We start from the raw sequence: 16,420 nt of genomic DNA on the forward strand, positions 1-16,420 counted from the left end.
TAAGAGGCATGCGTTAGTCTAGAATGTCATGAAGATCAAACCCACACACAATGTCCTGTACCTTCATGTCAGTGCGCTCGGTAGTGACCAGGGAGGAAGTGATGTCGTCCTGCTGGATGAGGTCACGCAGCTGTTTCTCTAGGGTGCTCCTCTGGTCCCTCATCTCCTGCACCTTACCCAGGATCCTCTTCATGCACTGCAGCCCCGCCACCTCCTCTGTAGGAACACACACACATATATATTTAGAAACACACTCCAGATGACACCACAAACACCATAACTCATTTCCACTTTCCTATACCCACCCTGGTTGAGTTGTGGCCTCGGCAGGGCGTCTCTCAGGGCATCCAGTGGTCCCCCCAGCAGCCTCAGGTTACTGATGTGCAGGTTCATGGCTCTGTGCAGCTCTGTGTTGGTGAAGCTGGCCTTCTCATGGGCCTCCATGTACTTCTCCAGGTCCCTGCGGATCTCAGCCAGGGTCTGGGCATGTGCCTGGGGGTGCAGCTCCGCCGTGGGGCCTGTCGCCTCTTGCAGCGCCCGTACCCCGGCCTCGTCCTCCTCCAGCACGTCCCGGATCTCCCTCAGAGACGCCTCCACGTCCGTGAACACACCAGACAGGACTGACGGAGAGAGACATAGGGATAGTATCGAAAGGCTGTGTACATATATGTGTGTGTATGTGTGTGTCCCAGGCCAACCACTCACCCTGCATGGACTGAATGAGGCTCTTGACGGTGTCTGGTCTGACACTGAGCGCAGCACACTTCTCCATAAGTACAGGGGGGATGTGACTGTACATGTCCAGGTTATCTACAGAGTCTGGCTCCAGACCCAGAGAGTCCATAAACTGCCTGTAAACCCAGAGCTAGATCAGTAACCACACAAAGTCACTATATTAAATCGTAAAAGGCACGACACAAATAGACGACACAAATACACACACAGCCCTTCCGACTCTCCTACTCACTCTAGAGTCTCATTCCTGCTGTCTATCTTGGCCATGATGTCCCGTAGCAACTTGGCCTTCTCTTCACTGTAGAGAGAGGAGGCCTCGTGGGCAGCCATGGGCACCAGCTTGGCAAACAGGTCTGGTCCTGTGACACTGGGATCAGTTGGGTTCACGGGCAAGGCCTTCACCAAGGGGGCACCTAGAGAGGACATGATGAAAATATAGTATATGAAATGCAGGAGAGGTTGTGTGTGAGGATAGGTCATAGGTCAGGGTTCAATGTTACCTTTGACGGAAGCAAGAGTCTCCAACGAGGGGACAGTCTCATGGTAGATGAAGTCATTGTCTTTCTTGGCAGAGTTGAACCTACGAGGGACAGGGGATAAGGAATAGCAAAATAAAACAGGAGAGGAAGGATCAGAGAGAAACACTTCAGCAAGAGTGCCACTGTTTGAGTGACAGAGTGTGTGTGACTGTCTACCTATCTCAAAGGGTAAAGATTGTACCAACCTACCCACTATCATAAGTGAATATACAGTAGGGAATATAGCTGCTTACTTTCCCCCTATCACGTCCATGGTGAACTTCAAGGCCTCCTGCACACTGTCCGGCTGACCCTGTTCAAACAGAGAGAATGAGCGGAAGGTGCATAAAGACAGTTACTTTGTTATTGTAAGCTTGATAACAGATTCAAAAGAAACCATTTCAGAAGGCCAAATCGAAAAGGTTACACACAGAGTCAATTGGAAGGTGACTGTACCTTGGCCAACTTGATGGCTTCACTGAGTTTGTCTAATGAGCTCTGCAGGTAAGCCAGCTGTTAAAAACACGGAGAGACATTGGTATGTAGAAGAATGGAGGTATGCAGAGGAATATACACGAGGGGAGTAGGGATAGTCAAGAAGGTGACATACCCGCTCTCCATATTTCTGTTGTTCCTCAGCCTGCTTCCCCATATGCAGCTGAAAATAAATATGTTATTCAATAACAGAGTATCCGTTAACCAAATTGAGAACACATTCGCAATACACTCCCTCACAACTCACTGTCCTGTCTCAAACTCACATGGGCGATGGAAGCAAAGTAGGAGATCTTCATTTGCACCAGTTTCTTCCAGTCCTTCTGGATTTTACCCAGCATGGAAGCCGTGTCAGAGTTCTCCAGAGCCCTGCATGCCTCCTTATAGTAGTCCACCACCTGCACCAGGCCAACAACAGAACAGTCGCACACCTGGGTCGTATTCATTAGGGCACACCGTAGCAAAACGTTTTGCAACAGAAAACAATTAGCATTTTCTTATTGGACAAGTTCAGTTAGTCCCTCCCCGTTTGATTCCTATTGAGAACGACCCTGCTCTACGGCAACTGAGGTCTAGAGGGTGTTATCGTGCCCTGCTACTACGTCTTGTGTTGAGAGAAGGGAAATTTACCTGAGCACTGATGCGGGCTACAAGGAAACTCTTCCTGTTGTCCAGCATGGACTTCTCCAGGAGACACTCTTGAGCCTGACCCTGAATGGAGACAAATAACCACGAAGTGTGTGAGTGTGTGTGTGTGTGTGTGTGAGTGAGAGAACACGTGCGGTGTGCAATAGTTACCAGCATGAGGTTGATGTTGAGGTTAAGGATCTGGTGACTCATGTCCACGCTGAAGTTGTGGCTGAAGTGGTCCCTCAGGTAGGAGAAGGCCCCCGCGGAGCACTGGAAGTGTGTACATGATACCTTCATCCCCTAGGGGGAGAGAGAAAGGGGAAGGGAGACAGAAGGGAGTGAGGATGGAAGCGAGAGAAATAGACAAAGGGACATATTGAGTTTCAGAAAGAGGGGGGCAACACAATGGATGTCAGTGTGAGATGTCATGGAGAGAGAGGTTAACGTGGTAGAGATAGACGGCCATTGCTTCTGCCCACCTCTTCGGACACCCTGTTATCCATGGCTCCCAACATGGAGTGGAGAGCACCTACAGAGAAGACAACATTATGGCAATCAGGACATAGCTGTTTAGCGCATGGTTTTGCCCTCAGTGCTGATCTAGGGTCAGTTTTACACTACACCATTCAAATGGTTCAACTCACCCAGGTTGTAGAGGATGCAGGCTTGCTCATAGCTGATGTCATCATGAGTGACTGTTTTTCCAGAAAATATTTCTGTCCTGGTAAGAGAGAATGAAATTGTTGACACACTGTTTTGCATAAATGAGGGTGTGGTGTGTGTCTAAAGTTGAAGTCGGAAGTTTATATACACCTTTGCCAAATACATTTAAACAATTCCTGACATTTAATCTTAGTAAAAATTCCCTGTCTTAGGTCAGTTAGTATCACCACTTTATTTTAAGAATGTGAAATGTCAGAATAAGAGTAGATTATTTATTTCAGCTTTTATTTCTTTCATCACATTCCCAGTGGGTCAGAAGTTTACATACACTCAATTAGTATTTGATAGCATTGCCTTTAAATTGTTTAACTTGGGTCAAACGTTTCAGGTAGCCTTCCACAAGCTTCCCACAATAAGTTGGGTGAATTTTGACCCATTCCTCCTGGCAGAGCTGGTGTATCTGAGTCAGGTTTGTAGGCCTCCTTGCTCGCACACGCTTTTTCAGTTCTGCCCACAAATTTTCTATAGGATTGAGGTCAAGGCTTTGTGATGGCCTCTCCAATACCTTGACTTTGTTGTCCTTAAGCCATTTTGCCACAACTTTGGAAGTATGCTTGGGGTCATTGTCCATTTGGAAGACCCATTTGCAACCAAGCTTTAACTTTCTGACCGATGTCTTGAGATGTTGCTTCAGTATATCCACATAATTTTCCTGTCTCATGATGCCATCTATTTTGTGAAGTGCACCAGTCCCTCCTGCAGCACAGCACCCCCACAACACAACTTTTAATGACTCCAACCTAAGTGTATGTAAACTTCTGACTTCAACTGTACATGTTTTTGTATGTATTATGGATCCCCATTAGTTAAAGCCTTGTGTTCCTATTTTTTGGTTTTAGTCTTGGGCTGTTGGCGGTAGGTGCACTCGATTCAGCTGCCCTGCGCCCCGGGTAGGTGAGCTGTTGCCATTCTGAACCATTGCATGTGTCTGAAAGTACAAAATCTGCCTTCCCTACGGACCCAGAAAGCAAATGAAGTGCACTATAGACCTACCGCTGGCCAATCGGATGGCTCAGATGACCGTGTCTGCAGTAACGTAGCACGGCATAAAGGAAAGCCACAAAAAGTTGATACCGTGACATTTAAAACTATGAGTAGAGAGAGACTGTCAGCGAATACAGCAAAGAGATGCTGTTTTTATGACTGAGAGATGCTGTTTAAGTTCTTACTCAGCACTGTCAACACTTTGTATTCAACACTTTTATAAGCCATAAAATGTGCGTTGTTCCTATTTCCACTCAGCGCTACAACAAGCACTGCAGCAGTAATGAATGAGTAGGAAAGTGTATCTATAGGCTTGTGTTATTGTTATTATTAGCGGCTTGGGTCTTTTTTAATTTCGAGGAATATTTCACTTTCTCTGTTCGACATGACTTTGTGCATGAGGCAGAAATAATGCGGTGCGAGTCGAGTTTCGCCAGCTGGAAGAAGGTGTCCCTTTTTGGTCAGTGTCAGTGGAGGAAAGGGAGAGCGGAGGGATGTTGAGAGGCGGACCCTCAGTCTGCTGCTCTCTCCCACCGCTGAGACTCACCATCAGATGCAGGCACCATCAGCCCCCCCAAAAAATGTTTAAATGTATTTTTTATTGCCTGAACAACAATGCATTGGCAGGGCAATTCAAGCAAAGCCAATATGCAGTGATAATGTATTGGGCCTATAACTTACTGCACAAACCTCATTGCTACAGAACTGTTATTGATTGTTTCATAGGCTTACATTTTTTTAAAGTCATGTTTAAAGAAATATCTGAGTAGTAGATCTCGACTCAGTGATCTTGACTCAGACACGGTTGGTGACCACTGTTCTAGAGTTTTCCCTGTTAACACTATCAACGTTTCCATTTACCGTGGAAATTGTGATCGAATCAATGCAATATTACCGAAACAAAACAAACTATGCAAGAGATTTTGTTGTAGGCAGAAAGCATCAGAGTATGATTCTATTGCATTCCCACGCACTACTCAGCCCGTACTCTACACAGACCGGTGCGGTATGAACAATCAGAGCTGCAGTAGACCTATATGCAAATAGATCATTGCCATATATGGTATGTGCCATTTACTTTGAACTGGACTGTGTTAGCAGCATGAGTGGTCGTGAGTAGATGCTCTTCATTTGAGGTCAAAGTAAGGGCTGCTGTAGCCACGTGTGCACATTTTGTTCATATCCTTTGCTAGTTAGTGAGTTATTAGCCCAGTTATAGATCATTTGTAGTCAGCAATAGGGGGAGTGATTGCTTCCTACAAGAGCACAAAACGTACATTTCTAGACGTCTTTGAAAAGCGAGTCAGGTAAAGAGCTTTTTTTTATATCTTAAAGGGGCAGTTTTGTATTTTGAGATAGGGATGAATAAGCTAAGTAGCCAATAGACAGAGGGTAGCATAATTTGTCTGATTCTCTGTAATAACGGTATGGGAATAATAATGTATTTTGTAAAGTGGTTTCTTGCACCAAACAACAACAACATTTTCAGTCACCTCCTTGTCTGAAGGACAAGTGGATAAACAGGTTAATGTCAAGCCCTGTATGTTTTTCTCTCTCTCAAAAGTCTCATGGAATGTAGGCCTACAATGAACAACACACATTTGCTGCTACATTAGGCTGAATGACAGAACAGCCGTTTCCATGTTAAAATGTTATGGGATGCATTTTCTCCATTGTTTTGATGTTAGGCTACTCTGGTTGGCCTACATTATGATCAAATAGCCACAGTAGCCTACTTGGCCACTGTTAAAACTGTAACTTAAAGCGGGTACAACCTCAGTGTTCACAGTAAACGTGTGCTGAAAGTTGCACAGAATTTTCACAACATTCAGGTTAATGTTAAGCAGACCTGAAATTTGCTCAGTGTAGGAAAAACATTGAGGGAACATTACAAAACGCATACGCTTTTCCAGCAGCAGATTATTACAGATAATGTCAAAAGTTGCACTGAAGACTAACAAAACAATCTGTGTATTACTTATTATTTTATTAGCCAATCATCAGTGATTTGTGTAAGTAGCGTACATGTTGAATGCCCGTCCCTATAAGCGTTTTGAAAATCTGCTGTTAATTTGTTTATCGTGAAATAGCATTGTATCTGGTCAAACACTATTTTGATCCAAAAGTTTACTAAGGGTTGGTAACAGGCTGATTGGTTGGCTGTTTTAGCCAGTAAAGGGTGCTTTGCTGTTCTTGGGGAGCAGAATGACTTTTGCTTCCCTCCAGGTCTGAGGGAACACACTTTCCTGTAGGCTTAGATTGAAAAGATGGCAAATACAGTGCCTTGCGAAAGTATTCGGCCCCCTTGAACTTTGCGACCTTTTGCCACATTTCAGGCTTCAAACATAAAGATATAAAACTGTATTTTTTTGTGAAGAATCAACAACAAGTGGGACACAATCATGAAGTGGAACGACATTTATTGGATATTTCAAACTTTTTTAACAAATCAAAAACTGAAAAATTGGGCGTGCAAAATTATTCAGCCCCTTTACTTTCAGTGCAGCAAACTCTCTCCAGAAGTTCAGTGAGGATCTCTGAATGATCCAATGTTGACCTAAATGACTAATGATGATAAATACAATCCACCTGTGTGTAATCAAGTCTCCGTATAAATGCACCTGCACTGTGATAGTCTCAGAGGTCCGTTAAAAGCGCAGAGAGCATCATGAAGAACAAGGAACACACCAGGCAGGTCCGAGATACTGTTGTGAAGAAGTTTAAAGCCGGATTTGGATACAAAAAGATTTCCCAAGCTTTAAACATCCCAAGGAGCACTGTGCAAGCGATAATATTGAAATGGAAGGAGTATCAGACCACTGCAAATCTACCAAGACCTGGCCGTCCCTCTAAACTTTCAGCTCATACAAGGTGAAGACTGATCAGAGATGCAGCCAAGAGGCCCATGATCACTCTGGATCAGGGGTGTCAAAGTCAAATGGACGGAGGGCCAAATAAAAAAATCAGCTACAAGACGAGGGCCGGACTGTTCGAATGTTCATTGAAAATTTTTTAAATGACGCATATAGTCTAGTGAACCTAATTGAACCTACTGAAAACCTAACAAATATATTACAATATGATCAGATAAATAAAGCAATATTTTCTTATGGCTCTGTCAGTAATCTTTAATTTTCAACAGACACAAAAGACAAATTTCCTTTATATAAATATCCCCATAACATGAACATTAAATGAAAGAAACCGGTATTCAAGGCACCATCAGTAGACTATATTTTCTATTTTAGCAAAAGTGGGCTAAATTTACTTCAAAGAAAAAACAATAATAGCAATTTTCTATCATCCACTCAACTGAAATATTTTTAAAATATAATTGGATTGAAATACAAAAAAATAAAGTGCAAAAATCTATTAATCAAAAACAACACTTTGTTTAAGGAGAAGTAACATGCAGTGAAAACAAATATTAAATTTTAACTTTTAAACTTGAACTGAGTAAAAACTCTAAATATGTGATTGCACAGTAATGTTCACTTGTTTGAGGTTGAGGGTGATACTTGGTGGTGTCCCATCTTTTCCACAAGTTCATCAATGTTCGGGGTAAGGCTCTGAGCTGAAGAAATCCTCAGAATTGAGTGGAGGTGTTCAGCAGTAAGTCGACTTCTGTGTGATGTTTTGTTCAGGTTCATCAAAGAAAACAGTTGTTCACACAGGTATGTGCTGCCAAACATAGACAACGTTTGAGCAGCCTGGATGCGCAGCTGGGGCATTGTGCCGGGGAGGAAACGGGCGAACTCCGCAGCACCCACTGCCGCATATTTTGCCCTCAGTGCATCATTGCATTGGAGGTCAATCAACTCCATTTGGAGGTTTGGTGGTGAGCTTTCCACGTCAACAGCAAATGGGTTACCGAGCAGTTCCAACCTGCTTTTTTGTGCTTCAAAGTCAGCAAATCGGCGTCGAAAGTCAGCGGCAAGCATACCTATTTTATCAGCCAACTGTGTGCTCGGGAACGCACTGGTAGAGAGCTTCTCTTTCATGGTCTGGCAGCTGGGAAAGTGGCTCAAATTTTCTTTCCGCATCTGCGTCTCCCACAGAGTCAGTTTGGTTTTAAATGCCTTCACTGTACTGTACATATCAGAGATGACACGATCCCGACCCTGCAGCTGCAAGTTTATTGCATTCAGATGACTCGTAATGTCACACAGAAAAGCCATTTCACACAGAAACATTTCGTCTCGGAGTTGTGTTGTGTCTTTCCCTTTGCTGTCCAAGAACAGACAAATCTCCTCACGAAGCTCGAAACATCTTTGAAGCACCTTTCCCTGGCTTAGCCATCGCACCTCTGTGTGATAAGGCAAATCACCATGCTCCGTTTCTAACTCCGTCAGAAATGCCTTGAACTGGCGGTGATTCAAACCTTTGGCTCTGATAAAGTTAACTGTGCGCGTGATGATGCTCATTACATGCTCCATTTTCAAGGCTTTACCGCACAACGCTTCCTGGTGTATGATACAATGATAAGCTGTCAGCTCACCTGTCGCGTTTTCCTCTTGCATCTTTTCCCGTATCTTCGCCACCAGTCCGCTCCTGTGTCCACACATCGCAGGTGCTCCGTCGGTTGTCAAACCCACGAGTTTTTCCCAAGGCAGCTCCATCTCATTTACACATCTTGACACCTCTTCATACAAATCATGCCCCGTAGTTGTGCCATGCATAGGACGTAAAGCCAAAAACTCCTCTGTCACGCTTAGGTTGGAGTCCACTCCGCGGATGAAAATTGACAACTGGGCAATGTCAGAAATGTCGGTGCTCTCATCCACAGCCAAGGAATATGCAATAAAATCTTTTCCCTTTTTCACAAGCTGCTCTTTTAGATTGATGGACAACTGGTCTACTCTCTCGGCAATGGTGTTTCTGCTCAGACTCACATTTAAAAAGAGTTGCCTTTTTTCTGGGCAAACTTCGTCACAAACTTTAATCATGCAGTTTTTGATGAAATCCCCCTCCGTAAATGGCCGGGCTGATTTAGCGATCTCTTCTGCCAAAATAAAACTGGCCTTGACAGCAGCCTGGCCTTGTGATTTGGCTTTTTTGAACAGAGCCTGTCGAGATTTGAGGCCTCGTTTTAATTCCTCTGCCTTTTGTAGCCTTTGTTCCATGTCCATATTCTTGTTTTTGTCCGCGTGTTTCGTTTCATAATGTCGTCTCAGATTATACTCTTTCAGTACCGCCACACTTTCTCCACACAGAAGACACACAGGTTTTCCAGCTACCTTCGTGAACATATACTCCGACTCCCACCTTGTTTGAAACCCCCGGTTCTCAGTATCCACCTTCCGTTTTGCCATTTTTGATGGGTATCTGAAAGTTAATTTTACTGTGATGCTGACGACTGCTGTGCCAATAAATATTGAAATGAAGCAGCCTACTGCTCGGTGCGTCACCTTTGCATTGTGGGAAATGTAGTATTGGTGCGTGTAAAAGATCTGCGGGCTGCCGGCTTGCTGCGGGCCGGTTCTAATAATAAATCAAGATCATCCCAGGGGCCGTAAAAAACCTTCTTGCGGGCCGGATGTGGCCCGCGGGCCTTGACTCTGACATATGTGCTCTGGATGAACTGCAGAGATCTACAGCTGAGGTGGGAGACTCTGTCCATAGGACAACCATCAGTCACAAATCTGGCCTTTATGGAAGAGTGGCAAGAAGAAAGCCATTTCTTAAAGATATCCATAAAAAGTGTCGTTTAAAGTTTGCCACAAGCCACCTGGGAGACACACCAAACATGTGGAAGAAGGTGCTCTGGTCAGATGAAACCAAAATTGAACTTTTTGGCAACAATGCAAAACGTTATGTTTGGCGTAAAAGCAACACAGCTGAACACACCATCCCCACTGTCAAACATGGTGGTGGCAGCATCATGGTTTGGGCCTGCTTTTCTTCAGCAGGGACAGGGAAGATGGTTAAAATTGATGGGAAGATGGATGGAGCCAAATACAGGACCATTCTGGAAGAAAACCTGATGGAGTCTGCAAAAGACCTGAGACTGGGACGGAGATTTGTCTTCCAACAAGACAATGATCCAAAACATAAAGCAAAATCTACAATGGAATGGTTCAAAAATAAACATATCCAGGTGTTAGAATGGCCAAGTCAAAGTCCAGACCTGAATCCAATCGAGAATCTGTGGAAAGAACTGAAAACTGCTGTTCACAAATGCTCTCCATCCAACCTCACTGAGCTCGAGCTGTTTTGCAAGGAGGAATGGGAAAAAATGTCAGTCTCTCGATGTGCAAAACTGATAGAGACATACCCCAAGCGACTTACAGCTATAATCGCAGCAAAAGGTGGCGCTACAAAGTATTAACTTAAGGGGGCTGAATAATTTTGCACGCCCAATTTTTCAGTTTTTGATTTGTTAAAAAAGTTTGAAATATCCAATAAATGTCGTTCCGCTTCATGATTGTGTCCCATTTGTTGTTGATTCTTCACAAAAAAATACAGTTTTATATCTTTATGTTTGAAGCCTGAAATGTGGCAAAAGGTCGCAAAGTTCAAGGGGGCCGAATACTTTCGCAAGGCACTGTAGGGGGCACTGTAGGGGTCCCCTATTATCCCCAGTAATTTCCCATCCAAGTTGTCAGAACCAGGTGGCTTGTCATTGTTGATAGACAACAATATTTGTTTCACCTCTTCCACACTCACTTTACAGAATTACAATGCTTGTCTTCCATTATTTGGTCAGTTATGCATGGATGTGTAGGTTCAGAATTTTTTTGGGGCATGTCAAGCCAAAGTTTGCTAATCTTGCCAATGAAAAACCAATTTAAGTAGTTGGCAATATCGGTGGGTTTTGTGATGATTGAGCCATCTGATTCAATGAAGGATGGAACCGAGTTCGCCCAAAATGTAATGTAAAGTGATCCAAACCTTTTTACAAGTTCGCCCAAAATGTAATGTAAAGTGATCCAAACCTTTTTACCATCATTCATCTTTGTTTCATAGTAACTGTTTTTCCAGAAAATATTTCTGTCCTGGTAAGAGATAATGAAATTGGCGACACACTGTATTACATACCTGAGGGTGTGGTGTGTGTCTACGCGTATGGTAGGGAGGGCTTATGAAAGTGTGTGTGTGTGTTCGCTCACACTTTATTTGGATAGTCCAGATTGTCCATCTGTAGATGCTCTGTAGATCTGTTCATAAGCAAATGCTTGCTACGGTTACAGTTAGGGATGGTTCAGAATAAGGGTTAGGGTTAAAGTTAGGGTTAAGTTTAGGGTTAGGATAAGGGTTAATGTTAGGGTTAGTAGATAGTCCATCTGTAGATGCTCGACAGACTATCCAAATAAAGTGTTACCTTGTGTTCTTCCGGTCTTTTCGTAGCTGTCTGTTGTAGAGTTTATGAAAGCCAGTGTGTGTATGATAAGGATCTCATGGGTAAGTATGTAAAGATAGAGCCCTATGTGTACTTTATTGCCTCATACCATGAGATGGGTACTGCTGCTTCCTGCCCAGGCCCCAGAGGCACACGGCTCTGGAGGTAGTGCAGCTGCCCAAAGTACTTCCTCAAAATGCTGCAGCCCTCAAAGTCCCGCGTCACATTCACCGCACCCTGCCACAAACACTTACTTATTATAGGATAGAAAGACAGTACAGTATAGTATATGACCGACATAACAAATAAATCACAACATATGACATTTGCATAGCACGCTCAGTCCCAGTTCATACCTGTCTCAGTGTCTCTAGCTTCTTCAGTTGTTCATTATAGCTGTCTGGATTCTCCCCATAGTTCTTCAGGATGAACTGAAAGGACAGAGGGAAGCAGATAAGAGGGGCCATTGGGAGCACAGCAAATAACCTTTATTTAACCAATAAGGTCTATTCATTCAATCAGAAATAGATTTACAGTACCAGTCAAAAGTTTGGACACAACTACTCATTCAAAGTTTTTTTTTTTTTTTTACTATTTTCTACATTGTAGAATAATAATGAAGACATCAAAAGTATGAAATAACACATATGGAATCATGTAGTAACCAAAAAAAGTGTTAAACAAATCAAAATATATTTTATATTTGAGATTCTTCAAAGTAGCCACCCTTTGCCTTGATGACAGCATTGTACACTCTTGGCATTCTCTCAACCAGCTTCATGAGGTAGTCACCTGGAATGCATTTCAAATAACAGGTGTGTCTTGTTAAAAGTTAATTTGTGGAATTTCTTTCCTTCTTAATATGTTTGAGCCAATCAGTTGTGTTGTGACAAGGTAGGGGTGGAATACAGAATATAGCCCTATTTGGTAAAAGACAAAGTCCATATTATGGCAAGAACAGCTAAAATAAGCAAAGAGAAACAACAGTCCATCATTACTTTAAGACATGAAGGTCAGTCAATACGGTACTTTCAAGAACTTTGAAAGTTTCTTCAAGTGCAGTCGCAAAAACCATCAAGGGCTATGATGAAACTGGCTCTCATGAGGACCGCCACAGGAAAGGAAGACCCAGAGTTACCTCTGCTGCAGAGGATAAGTTCATTAGAGTTACCAGCCTCAGAAATTGCAGCCCAAATAAATGCTTCACAGAGTTCAAGTAACAGACACATCTCAACATCAACTGTTCAGAGAAGACTGTATGAAATCAGGCCTTCGTGGTCAAATTGCCACAAAGGACACCAATAAGAAGAAGAGACTTGCTTGGGCCAAGAAACACGAGCAATAGACATTATACCGGTGGAAATCTGTCCTTTAGTCTGATGAGTCCAAATTTGAGATTTTTGGTTCCAACCATGGTCTTTGTGAGACGCAGAGTAGGCCTAGAGAGTTGATTAGAGGAAAATGTATGCCTACAAGAAGCACAACAAACTTCTTCTTGAACGGATGATCTCAGCATGTGTGGATCCCACTGTGAAGCATGGAGGAGGTGGTGTTGAGGTGCTTTGATGGTGACACTGTCAGTGATTTATTTAGAATGCAAAGGCACACTTAACCAACATGGCTACCACAGCATTCTGCAGCGATACGCCATCTCATCTGGTTTGCGCTTAGTGTTTTTCAACAGGGCAATGAACCAAAACACACCTCCAGGCTGTGTTAGGGCTATTTGACCAAGGAAAGTGATGAAGTTCTGCATCAGATGACCTGGCCTCCACAACCACCAGACCTCAACCCAATTGAGATGGTTTGGGATGAGTTTGACCGCAGAGTGAAGGACAAGCTGCCAACAAGTGCTCAGCATATGTGGGAACTCCTTCAAGACTGTTAGAAAAGCGTTCCAGGTGACTACCTCATGAAACTGGTCAAGAGAATGCCAAGTGTGCAAAGCTGTCATAAAGGCAAAGGGTGGCTACTTTGAAGAATCTAAAATATATTTAGATTTGTTTAACACTTTTTTGGTTACTACATGATTCCACATGTGTTATTTTATAGTATTATTCTACAATGTAGAAAATAATAAACATAAAGAAAAATCCTGGAATGAGTAGGTGTGTCCAAACTTTTGACTGGTATTGTAGATTTGGAGGAACTTTATTGTCCCAACACTAGAACATTCAATTAGGCCTAGAGAGTTGATTAGAGGAAAATGTAGGCCTATAAGAAGCACAGCAAACTGAATGGCCCTCACATTGTCAAAGAATCCTGGGGAGAACCCTGCAGGCTTGTACACAAATATTTAGTTGTCCACATCGCTCATGGCCTGAGAGAGTCCCTGGATTTGTGTAGGGTGGGTGGTGTATGACTATAGTGCATTCAAGCAATGGTGATTCTATGTTTACCCAGACACCATTCATATGGAAAACCTATAGTACATAGTACCTGCATAGATGGTTTATAGTTTTATTAGGCATAATTGTTGGACGATTTCAGAGTTTAAAGCATGTTTGTTCTACTGCAAGGGTCGGGGAAATTCTAAAACGATTTTTTTCTGGTACCTTTTTGGCAACCAATTGACTATCAAATCAGTCAGGCCATGATAAACTGTTTTTTGCATCAACGTCTGAGATAAAAGGCTGTCCCACAGTTGCTGCCAATCATATTGGTTTTACAATAATAAAAAGGTGGAACATACTGTGTGTGCATAGGCTACAACAGATCATCAGTGGAATTCACACAAGACACAACATCGCAACAGATAGAAAGACTATAGTAAGTTCATATTTGTCATTTGGATCAAAGGTTTCAGGGTGGAGAGGAGGCCATTATCAGAAGGTGAGGACACACCACTTCACCTGACAAGACTGAATTCAAACATTACACTGTTGATTTTAAGTGCATTTTACATTTGCTGTACTTTTCACAGATTGATGCAATATAAAACAAAATCATTACAAGGGTTTGAATGAGAGGTCAAACTGGTGTCTCCAAGTGGCCACACAACTCTCCAAAGTGTGCACAGTTCCTAAGTAACTTCAATTGTCAGCTTCCCAGCACGCTGCTCTATGAATAGAATCCCGGCCTAAATCTAGTCTCTTGTTTTACTTGGTCATCAAGAGACACTGCAGTATTCTCCTGTAGATGTTGAGAAGAAGAGCAGCAGTGACGTCTGGATCCGAGCCTGGATCTTCTGACAGCGGAGAGATGAGAGACTCCCGATCAGGATGTGGAGGTTCCCACAGCCGACAGGAATGATGGCGATATCTGGAGATGGTTGTTAGGGGACGGTGGACCAAATGGATTAAGCCGATTGAATGTGTCTTGATTTTCCATGTGTCTTGATTTTCCCTGCCTGATTGTTCATCGCATCACTGATAAAATTCCTGTCAATGTTTTGATTGTGACAGGGATAATGAGGATCTTTGTAACAATCATAATGACGGTTGTTGTTATCAATGTTGTGTTATCATCATGATTGTTGATTGGGACACATGCTCATACAGATCCGGTGGCTGACCTGCACCAAACCAGGAGTCAGTTAGGGAAAGTCTGTTTGATCATCCTGCTGGGCCCCTCAAGGACATTCAGAAACTTGTCCCGAAGCCACTCCTGTGTTGTCTTGGCTGTATGCTTAGGGTCGTTGTCCTGTTGGAAGGTTAACCTTCGCCCCAGTCTGAGGTCCTGAGCGCTCTGGAGCAGGTTTTCATCAAGGATCTCTCTGTACTTTGCTCCGCTCATCTTTCCCTCGATCCTGACTAGTCTCCCTGTCCCTGCTGCTGAAAAACATCCCCACAGCACAATGCTGCCACCACCATGCTTCAACGTAGGGATGGTGACAGGTTTCCTCCAGAAGTGACACTTTGCATTCAGGCCAAAGTGTTCAATCTTGGTTTCATCAGACCAGAGAATCTTGTTTCTCATGGTCAGAGAGTCCTTTAGGTGCCTTTTGGCAAACTCCAAGCGGGCTATCATGTGCCTTTAAATGAGGAGTGGCTTCCGTCTTGCCACTCTACCATAAAGGCCTGATTACAACTGTAGTAATCCAATCCTTACTGGGTCTGCAGGCTTCTGTTCAAGCCCAGCACAAACCTGATTTAACTTACCAAACCTAATGAGTTGATAATAACATGTATTATTGCTGGACTGGAATAGAAGCATGCTCACTCTGTAGATCAGAGAGTGGAGCAAGGTTGGCCACCTCTGGTATGGACTTTTTTGTACACCTGAAATTATGCTTTAGTAATAATAGGCTAATTACTAAGATGTGTAACATTTACAAACAAGTTAGATTGTTTGTACTTTTGAAATGATTTTCTGATTCATTCCATGTTGATTCATTGAAGTGAAGTGTTTAAACGTGTTTTAATTGTTAACTTAAAAACATTATTCAAGATGAACTACAGTAGTGCCAATGTTCATTCATCACAGATCACAATTCTGCAATAAAGGTGTGAACGGGATCTGTCTCTAATTTATCTGTGTTTCTGTGTTGCTTTCTTAAATGAACATGAACTTTTTGTCCAGTTGTGTGTTCTCCAATTTAATGCGATACCAGCAGATAATGTATATGAGGCTAACCATGAGCCAGATTATTTACATGATTTTTCTGACCTGAAATTGTTTAGTGCAAATCCAACACTTGTATTCTAGGTACAGTACTGTACATGAAAATAAGGAGCTAGCAATTTGTAGGCTAATAAAAATGTAAAAAGGGAAAATAATGTGGTGTTGTACTTCTATCTTGTTTATTTGCTCAGAATAATTTTAGAATAGAGACTAAATCAGATGGTCAATTGCAGAAATGTTGGTGTTGATTGTGGGTAAAGAGAAATTTGCACAACAACATTTACAAGTCAATGCCCCAATTCATTTACCCAAAGTACCCATTCATGTACATGTACGCCTATGTATTTTACAGGAAGTGAGCTATAATCATCAATTTCATGACACAAGTATAATGAAAGTGCCATAAACTATAATATATGAGAATGTCATGTTA

The 16,420-nt window shown here is 42.8% G+C and overlaps 1 protein-coding gene across 1 annotated transcript in view; it reads right to left on the bottom strand.

The window, feature by feature from the left end:
* LOC139392250 (tyrosine-protein phosphatase non-receptor type 23-like) overlaps positions 1-16,420 on the bottom strand; it is a 29,193-nt gene that overhangs the window by 7,506 nt on the left and 5,267 nt on the right. Inside the window, exons 2-16 of the mRNA XM_071140102.1 lie at positions 11,781-11,855; positions 11,534-11,661; positions 3,023-3,099; positions 2,858-2,907; positions 2,547-2,678; positions 2,379-2,459; positions 2,015-2,146; positions 1,864-1,911; positions 1,710-1,766; positions 1,508-1,566; positions 1,236-1,315; positions 968-1,148; positions 706-851; positions 306-620; positions 62-216 (exon numbers count right to left, since the gene is read on the bottom strand). Of these exons, the coding sequence (XP_070996203.1) occupies positions 62-216; positions 306-620; positions 706-851; positions 968-1,148; positions 1,236-1,315; positions 1,508-1,566; positions 1,710-1,766; positions 1,864-1,911; positions 2,015-2,146; positions 2,379-2,459; positions 2,547-2,678; positions 2,858-2,907; positions 3,023-3,099; positions 11,534-11,661; positions 11,781-11,855 (1,716 nt within the window). The remainder of the gene's footprint in view (positions 1-61; positions 217-305; positions 621-705; positions 852-967; positions 1,149-1,235; positions 1,316-1,507; positions 1,567-1,709; positions 1,767-1,863; positions 1,912-2,014; positions 2,147-2,378; positions 2,460-2,546; positions 2,679-2,857; positions 2,908-3,022; positions 3,100-11,533; positions 11,662-11,780; positions 11,856-16,420) is intronic.

The sequence above is a fragment of the Oncorhynchus clarkii genome, chromosome 3, assembly GCF_045791955.1.
Source record: "Oncorhynchus clarkii lewisi isolate Uvic-CL-2024 chromosome 3, UVic_Ocla_1.0, whole genome shotgun sequence".
NCBI classification, from domain to species: Eukaryota; Metazoa; Chordata; class Actinopteri; order Salmoniformes; family Salmonidae; genus Oncorhynchus; species Oncorhynchus clarkii.